The sequence below is a fragment of the Heterodontus francisci genome, chromosome 10 (assembly GCF_036365525.1).
Source record: "Heterodontus francisci isolate sHetFra1 chromosome 10, sHetFra1.hap1, whole genome shotgun sequence".
Lineage (NCBI taxonomy): Eukaryota > Metazoa > Chordata > Chondrichthyes > Heterodontiformes > Heterodontidae > Heterodontus > Heterodontus francisci.
The window spans coordinates 88,348,985-88,375,785 of NC_090380.1; the positions used below are offsets into that span (position 1 = coordinate 88,348,985).

At 42.4% G+C, this 26,801-nt stretch overlaps 1 protein-coding gene across 3 annotated transcripts; it reads right to left on the reverse strand.

The window, feature by feature from the left end:
* Positions 1-26,291, reverse strand: LOC137374612 (protein jagunal homolog 1). Of its 3 annotated transcripts, XR_010975860.1 has the most exons (5): positions 26,192-26,291; positions 24,863-24,973; positions 12,283-12,812; positions 8,421-8,509; positions 1-84 (listed from the first exon to the last, which is right to left on the reverse strand). XR_010975860.1 is itself a non-coding variant. In XM_068040983.1 (3 exons), the coding sequence occupies exons 2-3, from the start codon at positions 24,949-24,951 to the stop codon at positions 12,347-12,349; spliced, it is 555 nt and encodes a 184-aa protein (XP_067897084.1). In that variant the 5' UTR covers positions 24,952-24,973; positions 26,192-26,291; the 3' UTR covers positions 8,521-12,346. The 3 variants fall into 3 exon arrangements, 1 of the variants encoding a protein (XP_067897084.1); XR_010975859.1 differs by lacking the exons at positions 1-84; positions 8,421-8,509 and adding an exon at positions 8,521-12,184; XM_068040983.1 differs by lacking the exons at positions 1-84; positions 8,421-8,509 and having other exon boundaries at positions 8,521-12,812.
* Positions 26,292-26,801: the final 510 nt, after the last annotated feature.

Consider the following 26,801-nt stretch of genomic DNA (forward strand, 5'->3'; position numbering starts at 1 on the left):
CTTGGTATTTGGTCCACCAACAAATAAGAATGTCCGGATCTTGATGCTCTGTGTGGCTGTTTCAACCATTCTCGATTTGAATCTCTGACAATTTACAGGAGGAACAAAATGTCAGTCAGCAGTATTGAATAGGGTGAATTTAAACTGAATTATTTATGATTAGAATTATTTACATATGGCACCAGGACTGTGTAAGAATTCTGGTTGAAAACACATAATTTGGTAAAGAATATTTATGTCTGAAACTGTGGAAATATTTCTGTGAAAGAGTTTTTTTTGTCAGTTTGTCCGCTCTTGTGATTATAGACCACGTTGATGTAATACATTCCTAGTTCAATCATATTCCACTTCAATTTATTACCATTATTTCTATATCAATTGCCCTGGTACCTCCACATCTGCGGAACATTTCAGTTCCAGCCCTTTCAAATGTTCATATGGCAACTTTAGTGCTTCAGCAATGTGATTTCTGCTTAACAGCTGTGGTAAAATGATAACATTACTGGAGAGTCAAGTCCCAATCTAACTGTGGAGGGAAGTACTGCAACATAATGCTCTGCACCAAAAATGGTAGTCATAGAATTTATCACTGCAAGTTCTAGAGAAGTGAAACATAGCAACAGGAGTAGGCTATTTAATCCCTCGAGCCAGTGCCGCCTGAAAATTCAGACAAAAGAAAAATTAGTTTTAAAAAAGTCTGAACGATATGGAGAATTTCATCTTTGTGAAATTAAGGGAATAGTAAGAGCAAGACCAAAGTGCCTGAATGAGGAAGTCAAGAACACACAAAGAATTATTCTAAAAGATACGAGGAATAACAAGTGGATCTTAATGAGGGGAGGTGTAGAGACAGAGGGGAATTCCAAAGCATGGGGCCTAGGCAGCTGAAGGCACCGCATCAATGGTGACTTGAAAGGAGAACAGATGCACAAGAGACCAGAGTCAGAAGAAAGAGTTCAGAAGTGGTTACAGGATTGGAGGAAGTTGCAAGGGAGAGAGGCATGGCCGTGAGATTTAACCAGAATGCAAGTTTTAAATTTGAGGCATTGGGAGCCAATTTAGGTCAGCGAGCACAGGGATGATGGGTGAGCAGGACTTTGTGCAGGATAGGACACTGACAGAGGTTTGGTTGAGCTTTATGGAGGGTAGAGGATAGGAGCTTGGCCAACAGAGCATCGGAATAGTTGAATCTGGAGGTAACAAAGCTTGGATGAGGGTTTCAGCAGAAGATGGGCAGATAGGCAATGACAAAGATCGAAAGCTGAATAGGACGCTGAGCTTACAAACTGTCTGCTTCAACCGGAGGCAGTGGTCAAGGTAGTGAATGGATTCAGTAGCAAAGTCAAGAATATTGTGGTAGAGACTGAAGATATTGCTCTTGGTCTTACCATTGGTTAACTGGAAGACACTGTGGCCCATGTAAGCCTGTATGTACTGGATGGAAGACAAGTAGTCTGAAAAAAGAAGGGGTGGAGTGATTGAGGGAAGTGGAGGAGAGGTAGAGTTGGGTGCCATTAGCATGCATGTGGGAGCAGACTCCATGTCTGAGAATGATGCTGCTAAGTATCAGAATGTAAAAAAGGAAAACAAGAGGCCAAGGATATTTATCCTTACAGGGACTTTGAAGGTAAAGGTGTCAGTAAATAAAGATTGGGAATTATTTAAAAATCAGTGGAAGAAAGCAAAACTGAGTATTAAAAGCAACAGGGAAATAACTGCAGATTATGAATAATAGCAAAAGCAATTATTTTAACTCAATAAAGTAGATTTTTAAAAATTCATTCATGGGATGTGGGCGTCACTGGCTATGCCAGCATTTATTGTCCATCCTTAATTGCACTTGAGAAGGTGGTGGTGAGCTGCCTTCTTGAACCACTGCAGTTCATGTGAGGTAGGTACACCCACAGTGCTGTTAGGAAGGGAGTTCCAGGATTTTGACCCGGCGACAGTGAAGGAACGGCGATATAGTTCCAAGTCAGGATGGTGCGTGACTTGGAGGGGAACTTGCAGGTGGTGATGTTCCCATTCATCTGCTGCTCTTGTTCTTCGAGGTGGTAGCGGTCACGAGTTTGGAAGGAGCTGTCTAAGCAGCCTTGGTGCACTGCTGCAGTGCATCTTGTAGATGGTACACACTGCTGCCACTGTGCGTCGGTGGTGGAGGGAATGAATGTTTGTGCATGGTGTGCCAATCAAGCGGGCTGCTTTGTTCTGGATGGTGTCGAGCTTCTTGAGTGTTGTTGGAGCTGCATCCATCCAGGCAAGTGGAGAGTATTCCATCACACTCCTGACTTGTGCCTTGTAGATGGTGGACAGGCATTGGGGAGTCAGGAGGTGAGTTACTCGCTGCAGGATTCCTGGCCTCTGACCTGCTCTTGTAGCCACGGTATTTATATGGCCACGCCAGTTCAGTTTCTGGTCAATGGTAGCCCCTAGGATGTTGATAGTGGGGGATTTAGCGATGGTAATGCCATTGAATGTCAAGGGGAGATGGTTAGATTCTCGCTTGTTGGAGATGGTCATTGCCTGGCCCTTGTGTGGTGCGAATGTTACTTGTTACTTATCAGCCCAAGCCTGGATATTGTCCCGGTCTTGCTGCATTTCTACTTGCATAAGCAGCATGCAATAGACAGAGCTAAGCAGTCCCATAACCACGGACTCCTTCAGTATTTGAGGAGTCGCGAATGGTGTTGAACATTGTGCAATCAGCGAACATCCCCACTTCTGACCTTATGATCGAAGGAAGGTCATTGATGAAGCAGCTGAAGATGGTTGGGCCTTGGACACTACCCTGAGGAACTCCTGCAGTGATGTGCTGGGCTCCCCCAACGGATCAGATCTAAGCTCTACAGTCCTGCCACATCCAGTCGTGAATGGTGGTGGACAATTAAACAACTAACTGGAGGAGGTGGCTCCACAAATATCCCCATCCTCAATGATGGGGGAGCCCAGCACATCAGTGCGAAAGATAAGGCTGAAGCATTTGCAACAATCTTCAGCCAGAAGTGCCGAGTTGATGATCCATCTCGGCCCCCTCCTGAAGTCCCCAACATTACAGATGCCAGACTTCAGCCAATTCGATTCACTCCGTGTGATATCAAGAAACAACTGAAGGCACTGGATACTGCAAAGGCTATGGGTCCTGACAATATTCCGGCAATAGTACTGAAGACCTGTGCTCCAGGACTCGCCGCGCCCATAGCCAACCTGTTCCAGTATAGCTACAACACTGCCATCTACCCGGCAACGTGGAAAATTGCCCAGGTATGTCCTGTACACAAAAAGCAGGACAAGCCCAACCCGACCAATTACCACCCCATCAGTCTACTGTCAATCATCAATAAAGTGATGGAAGGTGTCATTAACAGTGCCATCAAGCAACACTTGCTTCGCAATAACCTGCTCAGTGATGCTCAGTTTGGGTTCCACCAGGGCCACGCAGCTCCTGACCTCATTACAGCCTTGGTTCAAACATGGACAAAAGAGCTGAACTCAAGAGGTGAGGTGAGAGTGACTGCCCTTGACATCAAGGCAGCATTTGACCGAGTATGGCATCAAGGAGCCCTAGCAAAAGTGGAGTCAATGGAAATCAGGGGGAAAACTCTCTGCTGGTTGGAGTCATATCTAGCGCAAAAGATGGCTGTGGTTGTTGAAGGTCAATCATCTGAGCTCCAGGACATCACTGCAGGAGTTCCTCAGAGTAGTGTCCAAGGCCCAATCATCTTCAGCTGCTTCAATCATATGACCTTCCTTCAATCATAAGGTCAGAAGGGGGGATGTTCGCTGATGATTGCACAATGTTCAGCACCATTCGCGACTCTCAAATACTGAAGCAGTCCGTGTAGTCCATGGTTATGGGACCGCTTAGCTCTGTCCATTGCATGCTGCTTATGCAGTTTGGCATGCAAGTAGTCCTGGGTTGTAGCTTCACCAGGTTGACACCTCATTTTGAGGTATGCCTGGTGCTGCTCCTGGCATGCCCTCCTGCACTTTTCATTGAACCAGGGTTGGTCTCCTGGCTTGATAGTAATGGTAGAGTAGGGGATATGCCAGGCCATGAGGTTACAGATTGTGGTTGAGTACAATTCTGTTGCTGTTGATGGCCCACAGCACCTCATGGATGCCCAGTTTTGCATTGCTAGATCTGTTCGAAATCTATCCCATTTTGCATGGTGCTAGTGCCACACAACACGATGGACGGTATCCTCAATGTGAAGGCAGGACTTCATCTCCAAAAGGACTGTGCGGTGGTCACTCCTACCAATATAGAGTCATGGACAGAAGCATCTGCGGCAGGCGGATTGGTGAGGACAAGGTCAAGCATGTTTTTCCCTCGTGTTGGTTCCCCCACCACCTGCCGCAGACGTAGTCTAGCTGCTATGTCTTTTAGTACTCAACCAGCTCCGTCAGTAGTGGTGCTATCGAGCCACTCTTGATGGACATTGAAGTCCCCCACCCAGAGTACATTTTGTGCCCTTGCCACCCTCAGTGCTTCCTCCAAGTGGTGTTCAACATGGAGGACTACTGACTCATCAGCTGAGGGTGGGTGGTAGGTGGTAATCAGTAGGAGGTTACCTTGCCCATGTTTGACCTGATGCCATGAGACTTCATGGGGTCCGGATTCGATGTTGAGGCTTCCCAGGGCAACTCCCTCCCTGCTATAGACCACTGTCCCGCTACCACTGCTGGGTCCGTCCTGCCGGTGGGACAGGACATACCCGGGGATGGTGATGGCAGTGTCTGGGACATTGTCTGTAAGGTATGATTCCATGAGTATGACTATGTCAGGCTGTTGCTTGACTAGTGTGTGGGACAGCTCTCCGAACTTTGGCACAAGCCCCCAGATGTTAGTAAGGAGGACTTTGCAGGGTCCACAGGGCTGGGTTTGCCGTTGTCGTTTCCGGCACCTAGGTCGATGCCGGGTGTTCTGTCCGGTTTAATTCCTTTTTATTGACTTCGCAGCGGTTAGGCACAACTGAGTGGCTTGCAAGGCCATTTCAGAGGGCATGTAAGAGTTAACCACATTGCTGCGGGTCTGGAGTCACATGTAGGCCAGACCTGGTAAGGACAGCAGATTTCCTTCCCCAAAGGACATAAAGCATTTAGGAACAAATGTAATTTTTAAGGAATAGGTTGCATAGAAGTATAATGCTAAATTCGTGCCTAGCAGATATATTCAACTAATTCTTCGTAATCATCTTCAAAAATGCTGTAAACGTATCTAGCCAGAATGGAAGCAAAATATTGCAGATGCTGGAAATCTGAAATAAAAACAAAGTGCTGGAAATAGTCAGCAGGTCTGGCACCATCTGTGGAGAGACAAGCAGAGTTAACATTTCAGGTTAGTGACCCTTCACCAGAACTGGCGAAGGTTAGAAAAGAATTATGTTTTAAGCAAGTGAAGGGATGGGGGTGGGGTTTGGTGCGGAAGGACAAAAGGGAAGACGTGTGATAGGGCAGAGGGCAGGAGAGAAATAACAAAGCTGCCATGCGGCAGATCGTCTTAATGCTTGTGGTGAAAGACAAAGCATTAGTCCAGAGAGTGTTAATGGTAGAATAATGAGCAGCTCTGTCCACATGAGATAACAGGAACATGATTAAAACAAAATAAAATAATTTAAAAATATTTTAAAAGGCCAGTCAATCTGACATTTTCTGGGATATGTCGAACATTCCTTTACCAGTCCTACTCAGGGCCCCTCCCTCACCTTTTTTTCAGTACATTGATGACTGTATCGGTGCCGCTTCCTGCTCTCGCCCTGAACTGAAAAAAGTCTTCAACTTTGCTTCCAATTTCCACCGTTTTCTCACCTTTAAATGGTCTGTCTCTGACACTTTCCTTCCTTGACTTCTCGGTTTCCATCTCTGGGGATAGGCTGTCCACTAATATTCATTATAAGCCCACTGACTCCCAGTTACCTTGACTACACTTCCTCACGCAGTTTCCTGTAAGGACTCCATCCCATTCTTCAAGTTTCTCCGTCTTCGACGCATCTGTTCTGATGATGCAACCTTCCACAACAGCGCTTCTGACATGTCTTCCTTTTTCCTCATAAGAGGAATCCACCCCACTGTGGTTGACGGGGCCCTCACCCCTTCCCCTCCCTCCCAGAACTGCGAGAGGGTTCCCTTTGTCCTCATTTCCACCCCACCAGCCTCCACATCCAAAGGATCATCTTCCGCCACCTCCAGTGTGATGCCACCACCAAACACATCTGCTTTTTCCCTCCTGTCAGCATTCCAAAGGGATTGCTCCCTCCATGACATCCTAGTCCACTCCTCCATCACCCCCAATACCTCATACCTTTCCCATGCAATCACAGGAGGTATAACACCTTTTACCTCCGCACCATACAAAGCCCCAAACACTGCTTCCAAGCGAAGCAGCGATTTACTTGTACTTCCTTCAATTTAGTATACTGTATTTGCTGCTCACAATGCAGTCACCTATGCAGTGGGGAGACCAAACGCAGATTAGGTGACCGCTTTGCGGAGCACCTCCACTTAATCCAAAGGAGTGACCCCAAGCTTCCTGTTGCACGCCATTACAACACCCCCCGCTCTCATGCTCACATTTCTGACCTTGGTCTACTGCAGTATTCCAGTGAACAACGCAAGCTCGAGGAACAGTAACTCATCTTTCGATTAGGTACCCCTCTACAGCCTCGTGGACTCAACAAATTCATAGCATGATTGGCCTTTTAAAAAAAAATTTATTTTTTAACCATGTGACTGTTTTCGACAGCTTTGTTATTTAATCTCTCCTGCCCTCTCTCACACCTCTTTTGTTCTCTTCCCCACCAAAGCCCACGTCCCTCCCTTAACTTGTTTAAAACCTAATTCATTTCTAACCTTTGCCGGTTCTAATGAAAGGCTCACTGACCTGAAACGTTAACTGTTTCTCTCTCCACAGATGGTGCCTGACCTGAGTATTTCCAGTACTTTGTTTTTATTCTGGCCAGAATGGAATTGCCTGAAGGACCTCCACAACAAAAAAGTGCATTGCCAGATGTTCCTTAAGAGTTCATAATATTCTAGAGGCATAAGATGCACCTTACAATGGTTTGAGTTGTCAAAACGCAATGTAATAGAAAAACATCTCCGCAAATTTTTTAATTTTATTTGCGTGTAGCTGAGGATCCCAGAGGACATGGACATGTCCTAACACATGGCGATGGATTTTACCAGTACCTTGGGGACAGGATTAGAAGCGGAAAGGCTGGCAAAATGGCAGAAGGCTGTGGGTGGTGTACCCCTCATCTTCCTGCTGCCATGCCATCTTTCCAGCAGCAGGAAAGATGGAAGACGGCCTGTCTGCCCACGCACCCACGGCCCAATTGAGCCACTTAACTGGCCAATTAAGGGCCTTACCCACCTCTGCTGGCATTTTACTAGTACTTGGGGGGGTGGGGCGTGGGGATCCTCTGCCACATGGGGAGATCACCAAGTCAACCCTGCCAACCTCCCAGTAGGCTCCAACATAAGGACCACTTACTTGGGCACTCTTTAGCCCAGGGAGTGGCTCTCAGGGGCAATAGCCGCCCCTGCACCATCAGCAACCAACACCCCCCTCGCCTGGGTCTGCCTGACTGGCTCCAATGGGCCCAGACATCAGACCTGAAACATTAACTGTTTCTCTCTCCATAGTTGCTGCCAGACCTATGTATTTCCAGTTTTTATTTTAGATTTCCAGCATCTGCAGTATTTTGCTTTTAACCAATTGTAATGCGTTCAATGTTACCAGGCTAACAGCTGGCTAGTTAGTTATAAGCAGAGTATTAAAATATACCCCAACACAACAGCAGTCAGCTCTATAGCTGCTCCCACTGAGTTTGTCTATTTCACTATGAAAACTTTTTTTAAAAATTGAATAAACAGTAGTTTGGGGGAAAAGGTTACCTTCTGCATGGCTCCTTGAAAGAGACTGAGACAAGATCTTTAAAATGAAAGCTAAAAACCAGATTTCATGTTCAATAGGCCTGTGACAGCATGAAATACATGAAAACACAAGCAAGGGTTGAGGCAGCAGAGAAACTGAATCACAAGAAAAGTTTTTGGAAGTACAGATGGACTGAAAGGTTATTTACTGTACTTGTATGTAATAAAGCTCTGCCGGTACTGTACCTAAAAACAATTTTATATTGAATTTTTAATTTTTAGTCATGAGGTTAAGATGCTGTTCATCTCCAGAAATGACTGTTCCACTTCCCAGACTTTACCCTTATCATTTGATATTAATAAGCAATTACCCATTTAAGTGGAATGTGTAAGGCTAAATTTGCCTGATCCACTTGATTTTTTTTTCAGCATTACTCAGACACTTGGACAATCTAGCCTTGTGAATTACAGATCAAGGATGACTAACTTCTGCTAGAAAAAAGCAATATGACCAAGGCCATCTGCAGTCCAGACTGAAATCTAACCTTAGCTTCTCAGAGTAAATCCAATCTTGTTGCATGCCATACTATCCGATCCTGCTGTTGGTAGTCCAATAAACTAACTGACGAGAGCTCTTTAAAAAAAAATTTCATGTTGATAACAAATACATCAGATACAAGCAAGTTTAACATTCATGCTAGCAATATGTATATTTAATAATCAAATAAGTATACATACATTTCAGCCTAACAAATTCAAACTTCATATTATTCGTGTTCATCCACAGTATAAAAATTAGAACAGGTATAACAATTCATTACCATTTTAGCACACATTATGACTACAAAGCAAAGCATTGCATAATTTACTTTAAGAATTTTATAGATGATACATATTTTCAAAGTGGGAAAAAGACAGTAATTCAGACATTGACAATGAGCACACTGCATGAATTATTAGAGGGAGGAGGATCAGTATTTCGAAAGGATCTCACAGCTCTATTTATAATGATTATTAAAATCAATTTTACTGATTTAGAATCCTATTTTACAAGACGTTTTTCAATTTCTATTCTTTGAAACTAAAACTTAAAATTTTAAACAATGGGACTTAAATACCCACATAAAAATCAGTTATATGGAACCTTTGTTTTTATCCTCTATATCCCTTCACCCACAAACCATGCTAAAACAAAAATGTAATGGGAATGGCATGATATGGCTTGATTATAATGCTATACCACAGTACGCTAGCTTGCGAGCATTTACTATCCAGGGGCACACATGAAGGTGGCACTGGGGGGATGCTGCTACTAATAAATTATCAGAATATTCTAGAACTATGAAGATATTCTACACCTCTGCAGTCAAATAAAAGTGCATTTAAAAATGTAAAATGGAAGAAATTATGTACAGCGCAGCAGAGAACTGATAAAATCCACACTCGTGAAGCTGAAGTTTATAGATCACCATCATTGAACATATGTACCCTTCGTCACTCCAGGCATTTCTTCTAAACACTAAAGCAGCACTGCCTTAATGGGTTCTCTTCCACTGCTATAGTAAAAACAAATTCTGCAAAATTTATTGGTACCTTTCATATTTTTAAAATTCTGTAACATTTAAATAGCTGCTGCTTAAAAATAGAAGTGCTTTCCTGAAGTTGAATTGTTCTCAATAGTTGCAATTGAAAACATATAAATGTGACTGTTAATTTTTCTAAATTACTTCTAAATACAATTCCATGTCAGTGTGTAAACAGACAATATTTCCAGTTTTATTTTCTAGGTTACATTTCTCCAAGGAATAGAAACTACTTCTGTAAGCACTGTATCTAAAGTTGTCTAAGTAGTGGTGGTATTTAACAAAAATTTTTTTGCTAGTATTCTCTCTTTCCTATCCTCATCCGAAGGTATTGACTTCCGCTGGGATGTTTGCGTAAGTAGTTTTTAGTATCTCATCCCAAACACCATTTTTTATTTATAAGCCTAAACAGACTGGGTTCCACTCTACCACCTAAGCCATTGGTGTTATGTCCTAGTCAAGTTTAGCATAACTCCACACATCAGGATTTCAAGATAAAACAAATCAAAGTAAAGACAGATTTGCATAATATTACCACTCAACAGTCTGTCCATTCTGTTAACCCACGTTCTCTTCTACTCTTTTCTACACTGCTTTCCTGCTTGCTAAACCTGATGCTTAGAAAAATGTTTAAAAAATACTTTATGTTCCCTATTTAGGTTACTGAATATTGACACGGCAAAGGAGGAAAGTTCAAGAAATTAAATTTATGCTATAATATTGTACAGAGGGTTAAGCAGCCAAGAAACATTCAGCATTCATTAAACTTATGGTAATAATTAATACAGTCCTTTGCTGAAAACTTAAAATTTTCACCAACTTGTCAATTCCGAACTATGAGCTATATGCTCCATTTAATAGATGTAATTAACAAACGTAATGAAGCAAGATGAGGCACAGAATTTGAAATATAGTAAAACTATTACAAATGAGGGGATGGGAAAGTAATTCATTCTTAACAGTTCAACATAGAAATCGGAATTCTTAATTTTTTTAAATATCATGGCAGGAGGATGAGATAAATGGAAGCTGGAGAGGCAAATAAAGACTGCAATTTTGTTACAATAGTTTTATAACAACTGATTATTTAATACTCTTTTAACTACTGTATAATAATGTTTGGCAACAGCAATCCTTCACCCAATTAAATATTTGCAAAATAGTAAAAAAGGGACAAGCTGATAAATGATATCTATAAAGATGTGCGATGACTCAATTTTATTCACAAAGCACAAACACATACCATTTAGATCTTGGGCAAGTTACACCTTTTAACGTCAAAAGCCCACTTAAATTATGTTACATCAGTACAGAACAGAAACTGAAATGGTGAAAATCATAACAGGAATTAAATTCATTTGACTCAGATTTGGAAATAAAACACAAAGGTTGCTCCATTTAGAATGATCTAAATCCAACATTTTCATGGGTTTCATTTTTCCTCTAACTGAATGTGAAGCTCCTAGCCTTAAAGCTGCCTGTGGGACAGCTAAATGTGCAGTGATTAAAACCTAACAAATGCTCCCCACAATTATTTAGCCCTCTTTCTCAGTAGTTTTTGCACAAACGTCTTGCCTTCTCCATAAACAAACAGGAGGAAGTTCCTCCCAAAAGTTTATGCTTGAATATGGAGCAGGAATCCAGCTTAAACAATTTATTAGGCTAGCTTACAACCGGACAGTGGGCTTAGGCCCACTTTTATACAGCATTATTACTCTTATGTAAATATTTGAGTGTTATAAAACCATTGCAGGCATGCCGACAGTTTTTTTTAAATGTATCACACATGAAGATGTTTTCCTATTGTAAATAATGTGTACTCATGACCAACTGACTTCTGCTACACTCGTGATTATAAAGGAAAGCATAGGAAAAATGGTGTACCGTGCTTAAAATGTTGATTTAAAAAAAAAGGAATGCACAGAAACACTGTCCAGTGTATGTATTTAACATTTAAGATCAGAGATCCAAAATATGCAGATGGTTTGTATAATCAACATTATAGCAAAGTATCAACAGACTGCACAACAGGAGCCATGTGCAAAATGCAGTGAGTTGTGCAATGTGACTTCAAAACTATATCCAAAGGAACCATCAGAAAAGGGTTAAATGCATAAGTCTACTCTGGTCTTTAAAAAAATTGTTAGCACATAACTACTTTAACTCCTTTTAACTGTGTTGGTACAAACATTTTTAATTAAATAACAATTAACTTGGGATGTTATCGTGTTAAGTTTTAAAAAAAATAGTTGACTTGATCTTCAAGGATTGAACAAATCTTGTTGGTCCCAACATTCTATACAACGGTGATAGATTTAATTACAGTCTGCATGAGGCACAAGTCCCAGTGCTAAGTAACACTGCAATCTACCAGCCACTCACCATGTTTTGTTTACCAAGATTAAATGTAAGAATTCATAATCTTACAGCTCCATTCCACAGTAAATAAAACTAAATTAAACATTTGTTTTTTCTCTTGAACATCACAAACTATACCAATCATGGAGTACCATCAGGAAATACAAACAAATCTTTGATTTGGATAAATCAATTTCAACGTTTGGAAACATCTGAATTTACTGCATTTCCCAGCAGCTTAGTGAGTCATCATGATATTTTTTAAAAGGAGTATCAAGCATCACACGGACATCCAGTGTGGAACATTAGCAACAGCTGTCCTGGGGGAGACTTAGCAGCTTCAGTTTCACTGTGTGGAAGCAAATGCACTAGGGTAGAAAGAAAAAAAGCTTACACAAGTCAATCTACAGCATTTAAGCCCTAGACTATCATATTTACTGGACTGATGCAGTCCCATTATATTCACCATTGTTCATAAACCACATCTGAGCCTTCTAATTCAGTATCCAATGGGTGTCTTCCTCTGCAGACTATTTCTTCTTCTTCTTTTCCTGTGTGGAGGTAAACCAAGAGTCTAGTAATTTTTTGCTGTAGTAGATCTGCCAGCCATGCACTTGCACTGCAATAACTAAGACCAAGTACATGACTGCTACAGCAGAAAAGCCAAAGATAAAGCGGTAGGCCTTGCCATGCCGGTAGAGCTGCTGTGCCATGGGGAACATCTCCATGGTGCCATAAATGAGAGGGGCAATGGAGAAGAGCCCTGCACTGATCATGGAAAGCACAAGATAACTGATGTTGTTACGAGGGAAGGATACAAAACCGAAGATAGATGGTATGATGCTCAGCAGGTACGGGTATTCCCATTGGTACGGCATAGCTATCAGGTCATGCGACACCAATTTCATGTGACTGACAATAACCTGAAGAGTGAGCAGTGTCCAGATTACCAAGTGAGCAATTATCAGCTTCTTCATCTCAGACTTCAAAGTTACACTGGAATTGAAATAGAAATACAATTTTAAATTAATTTTTATCCCTACAGGTAAGCATTCCAGATTCTGATATACAAATGTCTTTACATCTCATCTGCAAAAAGTATAGCTATCAGAATATAGTGGGCTCTCTTCTAGTTTAATGGTATAAATCATCTTTATAGTCATATTACCCTATGGATTGTTAAATACAGACCTGTCTCACTGCTACCCAAATGCAGACTTCAAGTCACTATCCAGGTTACTTATGTACAGGACAACCGTGGCTAACAAAGGAAGTGAAAGATTGCATTAGATCAAAGGAAGTGATTTATAAAGTTGTCAGGAGAAGGGGTAAGCCCAAGGATTGGGAGCAATTTAAAACCCAGCAAAGGATGATCAAGAAACTGAAAGATAGAGAAAGGAGAATATGAATATAAGTTAGCAAGAAACAAAGGCAGACTGTAAAAGCTTCTTTAGGTATGTGGAAAGGAAAAGATTAGCAAGGACAAACGTGGGTCCATTACAGGCGGAGACGGGTGTATTTATAATGGAGAATAGGGAAATGACAGAGAAACTAAACAATTACTGTCGTCAGAGGAAGACACAGAAAATCTCCCAGAAATACTAGGGAACCAAGAGACTTGTGAAAGTAAGGAGCTGAAAGAAATTAGTATTAATAAAGAGGTAGTACTTGAAAAATTAACTGGTTGAAGGTTGATAAATCTCCTGGACCAGATGAGCTGCATCCCAGAGTATTGAAGGAGATGGCTAGAGAGATAGTGGATGCATTGGTGGTTATCTTTGAAAATGCTATAGATTCTGGAAAGGTTGCTGCAGACTGAAAAGTAGCAAACGTAATCCCACTATTTAAGAAAGGAGGAAGGGAGAAAACGGGGAACTACAGACTAGTTACTATGACAACAGTAGTAGGGAAAATGTTATAAAGGATGCGATAACTAGACACTTAGAAAATAATGATATGATTGCGCAGAGTCAACATGGATTTATGACAAAACTGTTAGGAATTTTTTGAGGATGTTACTAGCGGCATAAGTAAAGCAGAATCAGTGGATGCGATATATTTGGATTTTCAGAAGGCTTTCGATAAGGTCCCACACAGGAAGCTAGTAAACAAAATTAGAGCACATGGGATTGGGGCAATATACTGGTATGGATTGAGAACTGGTTAACAGACAGAAACCAGTAGGAATACTCAGGTCATTATCAGGATGGCAGGCTGTTACAAGTGAGGTACCAGAAGGATCAGTGCTGATGCCACAGCTGTTAACAATCTATACCAATGAATTGGATGTGGTGACCGAATGTAATATTGCCAAATTTGCCGATGACACGAATCTAGGTGGGAATGTAGGTTGTGAGTAGGATGCAAGGAGGCTTCAAGAGGACCTGGAGAGGATAGTTGAATGGGCAAGAACACAGCAGACGGAATATGTAAGTGTGAAGTTATCCACTTTGGTAGAAAAAAAACCCAGAAAGACAGTATTTCTTAAATGGAGAGGGGTTGGGAAGTGTTGCTGTCCAAAGGGATCTGGGTGTCCTTGTTCACGAGTCACTAAAAGCTAGCATGCAGGTGCAGCAAGCAATTAGGAATGCAAATGGTATGCTGGCCTTCATTGCAAGGGGTTACATAGGATTTTCAGTACAGGAGCAAATAAGTCTTTCCGCAATTGTATAGAACCTTGGTAAGACCACAGCTGGAGTACTGTATTTGGTTTTGGTCTCCACATCTAAGGACGGATATACTTGCCAGAGAGGAATGCAAAAGAGGCTCACCAGCCTAATCTCTAGGATGGCAGGACTGTCTTACGAGGAGAAATTGAGGAAACTGGGCCTGTATCCTCTAGTGTTTCAAAGAATGAGACATGAACTCCTTGAAACTTACAAAAATCTTAAAGGTGTGACAGGGTGGATGTAGATAGGATGTTTCCCCTGGCTGGTGAGTCTAGAACCAGGCAACATAGTCTCAGTTAAGTAGGTCATTCAAGACTGAGATAAGGAGGAATTTCTTCACTCAGAGGGTGGTGAATCTTGGGAATTCTCTACCCCAGAGCTTTGGAAGCTCATTGAGCATGTTCAAGACAGAAAATCAATAGATATCTGGATACTAATGATATCAAAGGATATGGAGATCGTGCAGGAAAATGGCATTAAGGTAGATGAACAGCCATGACCTAATTGAATGGCAGAGCAGGCTCGATGGGCTGAATGGCCTACTCCTGTTCCTATGCCCGGAGGATGCTTTTCTGCAGGAAATATCAAAATAAGTATTTTTATTAAACAAGCTAAGCACTATTATCTACCTTAAAAAAAGGTATTTGTATAGGGCCTGATCACATCTCAAACATTTCAAAAACACTGCATAGTTTGAAGTCCAGTAACTTATGTAAATAAGCAGTTTCCATTTTTGGTTTAATGGACTAGATCTTGCAGTCAACAGTGAAGCAAAGGCACTTGCCGCTGACTTTAAGAAAGCTGTCCGGAAAGGTCTGGTGATCTCTGTGGTATGAACATCCCCTTTGCTAACATCAGTTTAAATCGGCTGCCAAGTCAAGGGGATTTCCAGACATGCAGCAGCAATGATGTCAGCAAGCAGCCAATCACATTGAAGCATTTCCAGTCAGCAAAATAGGAAGTTAAAAGCAATGAATCCCTCCACTTTTAATTTAAATTTCAAAGTGATTCCTGACAACGGTGGCCGCCACTGACGTCATCAGGATCCGCCGCGGTGCATACATGCACAGTCGGGCTCCTGCTCTCTGCGCATGTGTTGCGATCCGGTTGCCAGGACTGGTTAGCACATGCGCCGATGACGTTATCCCGTGATGTGGGCATCTACAGGACAGTTGAGAAGTAGGGGATAAAGCGGCTGGATGGGGGATCTGCAGCTGGAGGGAACGGGCCGGAAGCGAGAGGTCATAGAGAGCCGCGGGGAGCGTGCAGCCGAAGACCTTGGCGTTGCTGGGTGCGGGGACCGGCCACTCTGCTCCACCACCCCCCCCCCCACTTCTCTCCGGCTGCTCTGCTTCCCCACCCCCCACTCACTGCTCTCTCCGGACGCTCCACGTCTTTCCCCCCCCCGCCATCAGCCCACTCGCTCGCGCTCTCACTCCGCCATTGTGTGCTGCCATGTGTTTGTTAGGTTGCCTCCGTGTGATTATTTGAGCAGCGCCATCTTTAGTCCTGGCAGCTGTCTAAAGTCGCAGACTGTGACGTTTTAGCGACACATGCTGCATTTGCTCATGTGCCACAGCAGCGCCACCTAGTGGTAGCATTGTCAGCAAATGCAGCCTTTAAATTTTCGGATTGTGAAATAAATTATTGGATTTAAACTGAAGCCAAAATCTTAATATAAACAAACTTTAAACATTATTTAAAATGTGGAATTTATCATAATGGAGAAATTTAACATTCCACAATTATAAAATTAGCTTCAAGGCCAGTGATGTTTAGCAGTAATTATGAAGTTAGTACATCATTTAAAAATCCAGTTAAAACTCATTCATGCAGTATAATTTTTTCCAATATTTTTTATAGAATGTTTACAGCACAGAAGCCCATTCAGCCCACTAAGTCTGTGCCAACTCTCCGCAAGAACAATTCAGCTGGTCCCACTCCTCTGCCTTTTCCCCATAATTCTGTAAATTTATCTCAGGTGCTTATCCAATTCCCTTTTGAAAGCCTCAATTGAATCTGCCTCCACCACCCTCTCAGGCAGTGCATTCCAGATTCTAACCACTCGCTGTATAAATAAATTTCTCATCTCACTTCTGGCAATCAATTGAAATCTGTTTTGCAACCCCTCCAAAGGGAGTAAATTCTCTGTGTCTAGGAACATAGGAATAGGAGGAGTAGCCTGTTCGGCCTCTCAGCCATTCCGCCATTCAACTAGATCATTGCTGACTTTCTACTCTCATTTCATCGGCAGTGGATGCAGCAGAGACCAGAGTACTGAACTTGCATATAAATTTAATAAAACATTGCCAAGTAGCAGCAATTCAAACAGAGCTTTCGGATTAGAGATGAAACACACTTTAAAAATCATACCCACTTGAGACAATTGAACATTGTTCCTCATTACATCAACTCCACATACAAAAGCATAGTGAAATAGTGCAGAGTCTGGGAGGTAGCACTCTAAATGCACTTAAAACATGGTTGCAGATGGGAAGGTGAAGTTCATGTAGATCAGTTATGATTTTATTGAATGGCAGAATAGACTCGAGGAGTCATATGGCCTACTCCTGCTTCTTTCTCTAATAGTGTTATGAAATGAGAACTAACTTGATCTATTAGCTCTGGTGTTGGAATTCAACCTGTTCTGCACATTTATGTTTGCATGATTCCAACTCCAGACGCTGTACTACTTTGATATACTTTGTGCAAGAAGTTGAACTAATGAGGTGCTAAATGAACATTCTTAAAAGGAGCACAACTGTTTTAGGTGTAATTTTTTTTTTAAAGGTTGAAAAAAATTCCAGCAACTTATTCAAAACAAGATTCAAGTTCCAATAGCTGAGAGTTAGCTCCCAACATTTACACCAATAAATTTAGTTCTCTTCTCCTGAGTCTACAATTCTGCTGCTGGGCCACAGATGCTGCTCCCCCAGATTCCAACCTAAACAAACACCAATATAAAAATGGCTAAGATAGTACAGCCAGAGCATCCCAAGGGTCTCTAATTGTGGACCTTACAAACATTTTCAATTTAACAGAATTGAAACCTTGCTGATCAGGTATCCCAAGTTAAACAGAGGGCCTGCCCTGTGAATGATTTAGTGAGGACACCTCATGAAGGGCCTGAAGGTCCAGAAATCAGGTTTCCTTTGCCTAATAAGGGTACTAGTTTACTTTACCAACATCTTACGAATTTACTGATTAAAAGGGAAAATTTGCATCAGCCAGCTATAATGAAGAGTTATTTTATGTGGTTGAATCTGATTTTTCCTGAGCTTATCCAGTACCAGCTGCAGCTCAGTTGGGAGCACTCTTGCCACGGAGACACAAGTTTCTGGGTTCAAGTCCCACTCCAGCACAAATATCAAGGCTGACACTCCAGTGAAGTACTGAGTGAATGCTGCACTGTCAGAGGCGCCATCTTTTGGATGAGATCTTAAACCAAGGCCTTAACTGCTTGCTCGAGTGGATATAAAAGATCCCATGGCACTATTTCAAAGAAGAGCAGGGGAGTATCCCTGGTGTCCAGCCAATATTTATCCCTCAATCAATATGACGAAGAGATTATCTGGTCATTATCATATTGCTGTTTGAGACTTTCCTGTGCTCATACTGGCTGCTGCTTTTCCAGCATTACAACAGTGATTACACCTCAAAAAGTACTTCAATAACTCTAAAGCGCTTTGACATGTCCAGTGGTCATGAAAGGCATCATATAAATGCAAGTCTCTTTTTTTTTTAATATAACACTCTGCTTCCTACAAGTATACAGACCACGGACTTTGTCTTGAAGAGCTGACAAGTTATGCAGCTAATCAAATACGTAATCTTGATCAGTAGTTCGTCCTGGGAGTCTCCTCCACCCCAGCCCATGAAGCTACAAACCAGAGGAATGATAGCATGATTGAATGCACACAGCAGTCTTCCAGAAGTAACCTAGATGGTTATTTCAATTCAGGCAATGCCTAATGACTGCTTTGATGTCAGTAAAAAAACTAAATACTTTTTAGTTATTTTACTGAATGCAGTATACTGAATTGAAAGAGGTACAAGTAAATCGCTGTAAAGGCAGGTGTTGTATGGGAAGGGGCTGAGAAAGGGGCGCGGGTGTTTGAAGAATGGACGAGGCGTCACGGAGGAACAGTCACTTTGGAATGCTGGGAGGGAAAGATGTGTTTGTGTCATCATCGGGCTGGAGATGGAGGAAGTTATCCTTTGAATATGGAAGATGAGAACAAGGGGGACTGTACCATGGTTATGAGAAGGGTAAGGGATGACACAGCAGAAGCGTACGAAATGGGACTGACATGGTCAAGAAGCCTGCCAACCACAATGAAGAAGAACCTTCAGTTGAGGAAAAAAGAAAGACATATTGGAAGCACGAGTGTGGAAGGTGGCATTGTCAGAACAGATGCGACAAAGAAACTGGAATGAAATCCTTCCAGGAAGTGTAATCAAAGTAGCTGAGAGTCAATGGACATATAGTAGATATTGATTGACAACCTATCCCCAGAAATGGAGATGACATATCAGAAGAGCTGGTATGTAAAGTGGCAGTCAGTATGCCACCTTTCACACCAGCACTTCCAATACCTCACCACCAAAGACCTGCACTCCATTCCCCTTTCAACTTTCTGAAGGGACCATTCCTTCCATGACACCCCCTCCCCTTCCCACCCAAGCACAGGATGTGCAATACCAGGGAGGTGGTGGTGTAGTGGTAATGTCACTGGGCTAGTAATCCAGAGGCCAAGGCTAAAGCCCTGGAGACATGGATTCGAAGTGCATGACAGCAGATGAAGTTTGAATTTAATTGATAAAAATCTAGAATTAAAATCTAGTCCAATGGTGACTGTGAAACCATTGTCAACTGTTGTAAAAACCCATCTGGTTCACGAATGTCCTTTAGGGAAGGAAACCTGTCCTTACCTGGTCTGGCCTACACGTGACCCAAAGCAGTGTGGTTGACCCTTAAGTGTCCTCTGAAATTGCCTGGCAAGCCACTCAGTTTCTCTACAGCAATTACGGGTCGGCAGTAAATGCTGGCCTTGCCAGCAATGTCCACATCCTTTGAATGAATTTAAAAAACCTATCCTTCCACCTCCTCCCTTCCCACTGTCCAAGGTCCCAAATATTCTTATATAAAAGCAAAATACTGCAGATGCTGGAAATCTGAAATAAAAACAGAAAGTGCTGGAAATACTCAGGTTCTGATGAAAGGTCACAGAGCGGAAACGTTAACTCTGCTTCTCTCCCCACAATGCTGCCTGAGCTGCTGAGTATTTCCAGCACTATCTGTTTTCATCCCAAACATGCTTTCCAGGTGAAAGAATGATTTCTTGTACTTTTTTCAATTTAGAATACTGTATTAGCTGCTCACGATGTAGCATCCTTTACTTTGGGGAGATCAAACTCAGATTCTGAACAACTCTGTTCAGTCCACAAGTGTAACCCTGAACTTCCAATTGCTTTCCATTTTAATTCTCTGTCCCACTCTTATGAACACTGGAGTTTGCAGTATGGCTATGTTTTAAAAACTACGATCTTTAATGCAAAGTAAAATGGACATTGAGGAAACATGTGACCTCATACAAATTCTACACAGAGACAAGCCAGAGTTCTTGGTTACCATGAGAACAAGGAACCCAGATCAAAGACCTTTTTGAAAAAAGGGTGCAAGTTTGTAACACCTAAACGACAATGGGTTTCACTCTCCCAGACTCTCAGATTGTAAACAGGGAGTCAGGGGCGCCAAAAATGCAGTTTCGAGTTGCAATTTTTAACACCTGGAAAACAAAAGAAGTCCCAGGTGGTTTTGCTGTGGTCAGACTTATGACTTCTGAGAATTGTCAAAGGTAATAGACTACTGACTTTCGATCTCGATAAATTCAAAAGGCTTTCCTGGGTCTGGAGAGCGAAAAGGAAGAAATGAAGACCAGCACTCTGCTGTGCAACTTAGAGCTGGAGGGAGCAGTGAGCTGTTTTCTGAGAAAACGGCAGCTCTCAGATCACTGATACAATAAAAGGCTGCAAAGATTTGAACGCAGTTCAAAGGCTCAAGGTTTGCGGATGAGAAAAGACCAACAGGGTAACTAGAGATTGTCTTATTAACAGAAGTCCAGTTGAATGTGCTCGGAAGTGGACATTGGCTTTGAGAAGGACATTGGGAGATCCAACACTCAACTCATTGCAGCTGGAAGGAGTTTGCGACTTTTAACTGCAAGGATACCTTTTCAATGAGAACACTAACAAATCTCAGAAGTGCGACAACAATAGGGCAGTAATAGTAGGGGATCTTAACTACCCCAATATTAACTGGGATAATTTTAGTGTGAAAGGAATTGAGGGAGCAGAATTCAGGAGAATTTTTTTGGTCAGTATGTAGGAAGTCCAACAAGAGAGGGCACAGTTTTAGACTTCGTTTTAGGAAATAAAGATGGGCAGGTGGAAGGAGTGGCAGTGGGAGAGCATTTTGATCATAGTGATCATAATTCAGTTAGCTTTAACATAATTATGGAAAAGGACAAGGAAAAACAGGAGTTAAAGTTCTCAATTGGGGCAAGGCCAATTTTACTAAGCTGAGGAGTGATTTAGCGAAAGTGGACTGGAAACAGCTACTTGAAGGTAAATCAGTGTCAGAGCAGTGGGAGGCAAAGGGGAGATTCAAGGGGTTCACAGTAAACATGTTCCCACAAAGAAAAAGGGTGGGACAGCCAAATCTAGAGTCACATGGATGTCAAGGAGCTTACAGGGTAGGATAAGGCAGAAAAGGAAAGCTTATGCCCGACAGAGAACTCTACTCCTCCCGGCTTTCTGTAGTGTTTAGAAAGTGGAGGGGCGAAATCAGAAAGGAAACTAGAAAAGCTAAGAGTGGGCATTAAAGAATATTGGCAAGCAAAATCAAGGTGAACCCAAAGATGTAAGAGGATAATTAAGGAAAAAGTAGTGAACATAAAAGACGAAAAAGGCAACCTATGTGTAGGGGCGGATGATGTTTGTATTGTTCTTAATGAATAGTTTGCGTCTGTCTTCATAAGAGAGGGCGGGCGATGCAGATATTGTAGTTAAGGAAGAGGGGCATGAAGTATTAGATGTGATCAACATAGGGAGACAGACATATTAATACGATTAGCATCTTTGAAAGTTGATAAATCACCAGGGCCGGAAGAAATGTACCCCAGGCTGTTAAAAAGGAGAGAGGAAATAGCGGAAGGTCTGACCATCAATTTCCAGTTCTCACTGGATACAGGTGTGGTGGCGGAGGATTAAAGAACTGCTAACATTGTACCTCTGTTTAAAAAGGGAACAAAGGATAGACCGAATAATTACAGGCCAGTCAGTCTAACCTCAGTAGTGGGCAAATTATTGGAATCTATTCTGAGAGACAGGATAAACTGTCACTTAGAAAGGCACAGATTAATCAAGGATAGTCAGGATAGTTTGTTAAGGGAAGATCCTGTCTGACCAATCTAATTGAATTTTCTGAAGTAGTAACAAGGAAGATTGATGAGGGTAGAGTAGTTGATGTGGTCTACATGGATTTTAGTAAGGCTTTTGACAAGGTCCCACATGGCAGAGTGGTTAAAAAAAATAAAATCCCATGGGATCCAGGGAAATGTAAGGTGGATACAAAATTGGCTCAGTGGCAGGAAACAAAGGGTAATTGTTGACGGCTGCTTTAGCGACTGGAGGGCTGTTTCCAGTGGCATTCCGCAGGGCTTAGTACTGGATCCCCTGCTTTTTGCGGTATATATTAATGATTTGGATGTAAATGTGGGGGGCATGATCAAGAAGTTTGCAGACAACACAAAGATTGGCCGTGTGGTAGATAGAGAGGATAGATGTAGGCTGCAGGAAGATATTGATGGTCTAGTCAGATGGGCAGAAAAGTGGCAAATGGAATTCAACCCAGAGAAGTGTGAGGTGATGCATTTGGGGTGGTGAAACAAGACAAAGGAGTACAAGATTAATAGGAAAATATTGACAGGTGTAGAGGAAGTGAGGGACCTAGGAGTAAACGTTCACAGATCTCTGAAGGTAGCATGACAGGTTGATAAGGTGGTTAAGAAGGCATATGGAATGCTTTCCTTTATTAGCTGAGGCATAGAATATAAGAGTAGGGAGGTTATGCTGGAACTATATACATCATTAGTTAAGCCACAACTTGAGTACTGTGTGCAGTTCTGGTCACCTCATTACAGAAAGGATGTAATTGTACTGGAGAGAGTACAGAGGAGATTTACGAAGATATTGCCAGGACTAGAAAAATGCATCTATGAAGAAAGATTGGATAGGCTGGGGTTGTTCTCCTTGGAACAGAGAAGGCTGAAGGGAGATTTGATTAAGATGTACAAAATTGTGAGGGGCAAGATAGTGTTGATGTGAAGGGCCTATTTACCTTAGAGGTCAGTGACTTGGGGGAATAGATTTAATGTGATTGGTAGAAGGATTCGAGGGGAGATGAGGAAAAGTTTTTTCACCCAGAGGGTGGTGGGGGCCTGGAACTCACTGCCTGAAAGGGTAGTTGAGGCAGAAACCCTCAATTCATTCAAAAGAAGTCTGGATATTGTTATGATCCTGTAGTTCTTTTTTCCCGGGAAGAATGCGGTGTGCCTTTAAGGCTAGAAAAGGAGCAGTACTGCTTTAAGGCAACAAGCTCCAAAGACCAAGTCAGAGAATGTTTTTTCGTTGCCCTGCAGAGATTGTGCTTCAAAGAGTGCATTCTCGTGCCATAGGATACAACCACTCAGGCTGTACTGCACTAGGGACCAAAGACACGAGATACATTGTTGCCGACTTACGTTTGAAACTAGTTGAAAAACTGGCTTTGGAAACAGACAGAGACAGACAGCTGAACCAGTACATACTGAAAGAAATGAGAGCTCTGTTTACTTAAACCCTATTTATTATACTCTCAGAATTCTGATGTCAAGCCAGATTAATTTCTTAAAAGAAAATAACCAAATTCCTTTAACTACTGAACTGTAAATGTTGAAATTCATCGCTGACAAAGAAGAGCATCAGTTCAACTGCTGAATTAGACTACGGACTACTGCACTGTTAAAGAACCTTTTCTTCCCCCCATCGGATGGCTGTGATGACTTCAAGCAACCTTGGACTATTCCACATTGGAAGATTTCACTGGCAAGAGCGTAAATATGCAAGAACACAAATTTTTTCGATTCTAAATGTTTCTAACTTAGTAGCGTTTAAGAATTTAGTTTTTCTAATTAAACAGTTAATTTGTTGATCTAAAGACACCTGGTTTGGTTAGCCTCATTCAGGGTTTAATAGATGGTACAATTTTGCTCGGTCTTCCTTTAATTTGGAAGTTTAGAGATGATATGTTAGGCGATCTATGGAGGGACGCGACTGAATCAACAGTATGTTTCTCCCACCACAATCAGAATCGTATATCTTGATTGGGGGCTTTGTCTTGAGCGGTCGGTCATAACAATATGCACCTCAAGTGCCGTAATCTACAGGGCTACGGACCAAATTCTGGAAGGTGGAATTAGAACGGGTGGAACGTTTTTCCGGCTGGCACAGACACGATGGGCCAAGTGGCCTCTTTCTGTCTCATAACCTTTCTATGATTCTAACATATAAACGTGGTGTGGGGTTTGAGTGTTAGTAAGTTAATAGGAAATACCTTTCTCTGTAATTTAGTGTATGAGCTACCTACTAAGTTAATGTCAATTTAGTTCAGCTGTTACAGTAAAAGTTTTAAAACATGAAATCGTCATGTGACTAATTGTTTACTTGGCCATCAGGAAGTTCTTATCTCTTGTTTTAACATTCACGGTCTCTACTGAGGTCGTAACAACTCCCACTCTTACCTCTCCGACACTGTTCCAATGAAGCTCAACAGAAGCTCAAGGGACAACTCTATCGTTCAATTATGCACTTAACCTTCCGGACTTAATGTTGATTTTAGTAACTTCATTTCATAACCACTACTCCCATTTTTTTCAGATAGCAGATGATGACAATTCCTCCAGACCCATATTTTGCTTCTTTACTTGTCCCTTTACTAACCCCTTTTCCCTTATACCATCATTCTTTCTGTAATTTAATGAGTCCTGCCCTCCACTCTATCACAGATCTTCCCTTTTGTTCTTTCCTCCACTCATTTCCCCCTCCTTTTCCCTGGCTTTTGCTTGCTAACAAACTGTTAAATCTCTAACTACTCCCAGTTTAGAAAGGTTTTTGACCTGAAAAAGTTAACTATTTCTATCTCCACTGATGCTGCGACCCAATTATTTTCTGATTTATTTCAGATTTCCAACATTCACAATATTGTGCATTTAAGAAAATGGAATCTTTTTTGGGCTGTGCTGTATCAATGAGTCAAATAATTCATGAAAACCTTACCTCATTTGATAGTGTGAAGCAACTTTCTCTCTATGGTGGAAGTCACTGCCATCTGTTCCTGCTGCACGTGGCCCAGCACGGGATGCCATGGTGAACAATCAACTTCCAGACCTATGGGGAATTAAAACATTTAATAAGTGCTCTGCTTCTGAAAAAGCTCAATACAAAAAAATACCCAAGTTCGCCAGGATTCTAGTAGGTTAATGCCACCTAATGTGGCATGAGCTATTCTCTCCATCTCTGTAAATCTTACTCTAGTTCTCTCTGGAAATCTAATTTCCTTTCTTCTCATCTTTTTCCTCTCTATAACAGAGGTTAACAGTAGATTTGACAGATATATTCAAAATCATGAACAGTTTTCATAATAGAGAAATCGTTTCCAGCGGCCAAAGGGTTGGTAATCAGAAGACACATTTTAGTGGGTTACTGGCAGTTGCCTGAAACATTGCTAACAATGACGTTTCACTCAATGATGCAGCATATGCGCATGTACCAATAGTATGGCATCTAGTGGTTGTGTTGTCAATAAATGCACCCTTTTTAATAAAACTCAGCTGTTAACTGTTCTGATCTGGAATACACTGCAAGAAAGGTTGATGGAAGCAGATTCAATAATAACTTTCAAAAGAGAATTTGAAAGGGAAAAAAATTACAAGGCTTTGGGAAAAGAGCAAGGGAGTCTATGGCTCCACTGGAGAGGTGGCAGATCGACTGATGGGCCACCTTCTGTGCTGTAACATTCTACAAAGTCTCATTCCCTGCATGCCTCAAGCAAACCACCTATCTGCAAAACCTCCTAACCACCCAGTTCCCCCACCAGCAAAATTCCATGTCCTGCAAACCCTTACCCACAAACACATCCCACCTTCTGCAAATCCCTACCCTGTACACACCCAACCTCCCACAAACTCCCCACCCACAAACAACCTCAGGCCACCCCGCTCTCCCCCAAACACCTGCTCTCCTCTCATCTCCCTCCACAGCCCCTCCCTGCCACCAAGGGCCACCCAACCCACCCCTCTTCTCTCTCCCTCCCCCAGTCTAACCAACCCTCCCACTCCACCCCCCCCCCCCTCCAACCCACCCCTCCTCTCCCTCCCCTCTCCAACCAACCCACTCCCAACCTGCCCCCTCAACCCACCCCTCCTGTCCAACCTGCCACCTTTCTCCCTCCCCCACCCCTCCGCGCCTCCACTCCACCCCTTCCCCACCGCCCCGCCCCAACCCGGAGTGCGGAATTTGTGCTGCTCCCCTCACACTGCAGCGCACGGAAGCACAGTAGCAACTAACAGCCGGCAAAACCCAGGCCCCGGTTGGTACCCCGCCTACCAGAGCGATATGATGATGACCGATAGATCCGCTTCACCCACCCACTCCTGCCCCCAAAGCCGGTAACTGACTCAGCGCGAGCAGCCGCTTCCCCACACTGCACCGCGCCGCTAACCACCCCCACCCCATGTGGCCCTGGAAAGCGACAGCGATTGGTGCATCACCCTTGTGCAGCGGCCAATCCTCATCCTTCTTTGTATCATTCCTATTTCAATACGTGTACTTGCTTGTTGTTGCAGCGTTGTAAGGCTTTTCCTGTCCTTGCATTTAATGGGTTGTTATTAAACTACTCACCAGTATTCAAGTGTAAATCAAACAGCAACTTCCAGCATCCACAGCTCTGTGCAGTGTGAGAATAAGAAATACTGAAATGTTGTTTCTACAGCTTGTGGAAAATTACCAAGAAGTCATTTTTACACAACATAATGAAATCACTGAAAAAGAGAACTGATAAGGGTATGTACGTAAAGACCTTGAGACAGTACAGCAGTTAAAAATTGTGCTTAGGCAGAGAAAAGAGAAACAGCAAGAGTTAGAACAAAGGATGTAGTGAATAAGAAACTGCCCCACTAAGATAAAGGCTGACAGCTGCAAGTTAAAACACATAATG

Coding starts and splice junctions, on each gene's coding strand:
- LOC137374612 (XM_068040983.1), bottom strand. CDS start 24,951: ATGGCATCCCGTGCTGGGCCACGTGCAGCAGGAACAGATGGCAGTGAC. Junction 12,813..24,862: donor GCTTCACACTATCAAATGAG/GTAAGGTTTTCA, acceptor TTTCAATTCCAG/TGTAACTTTGAAGTCTGAGA.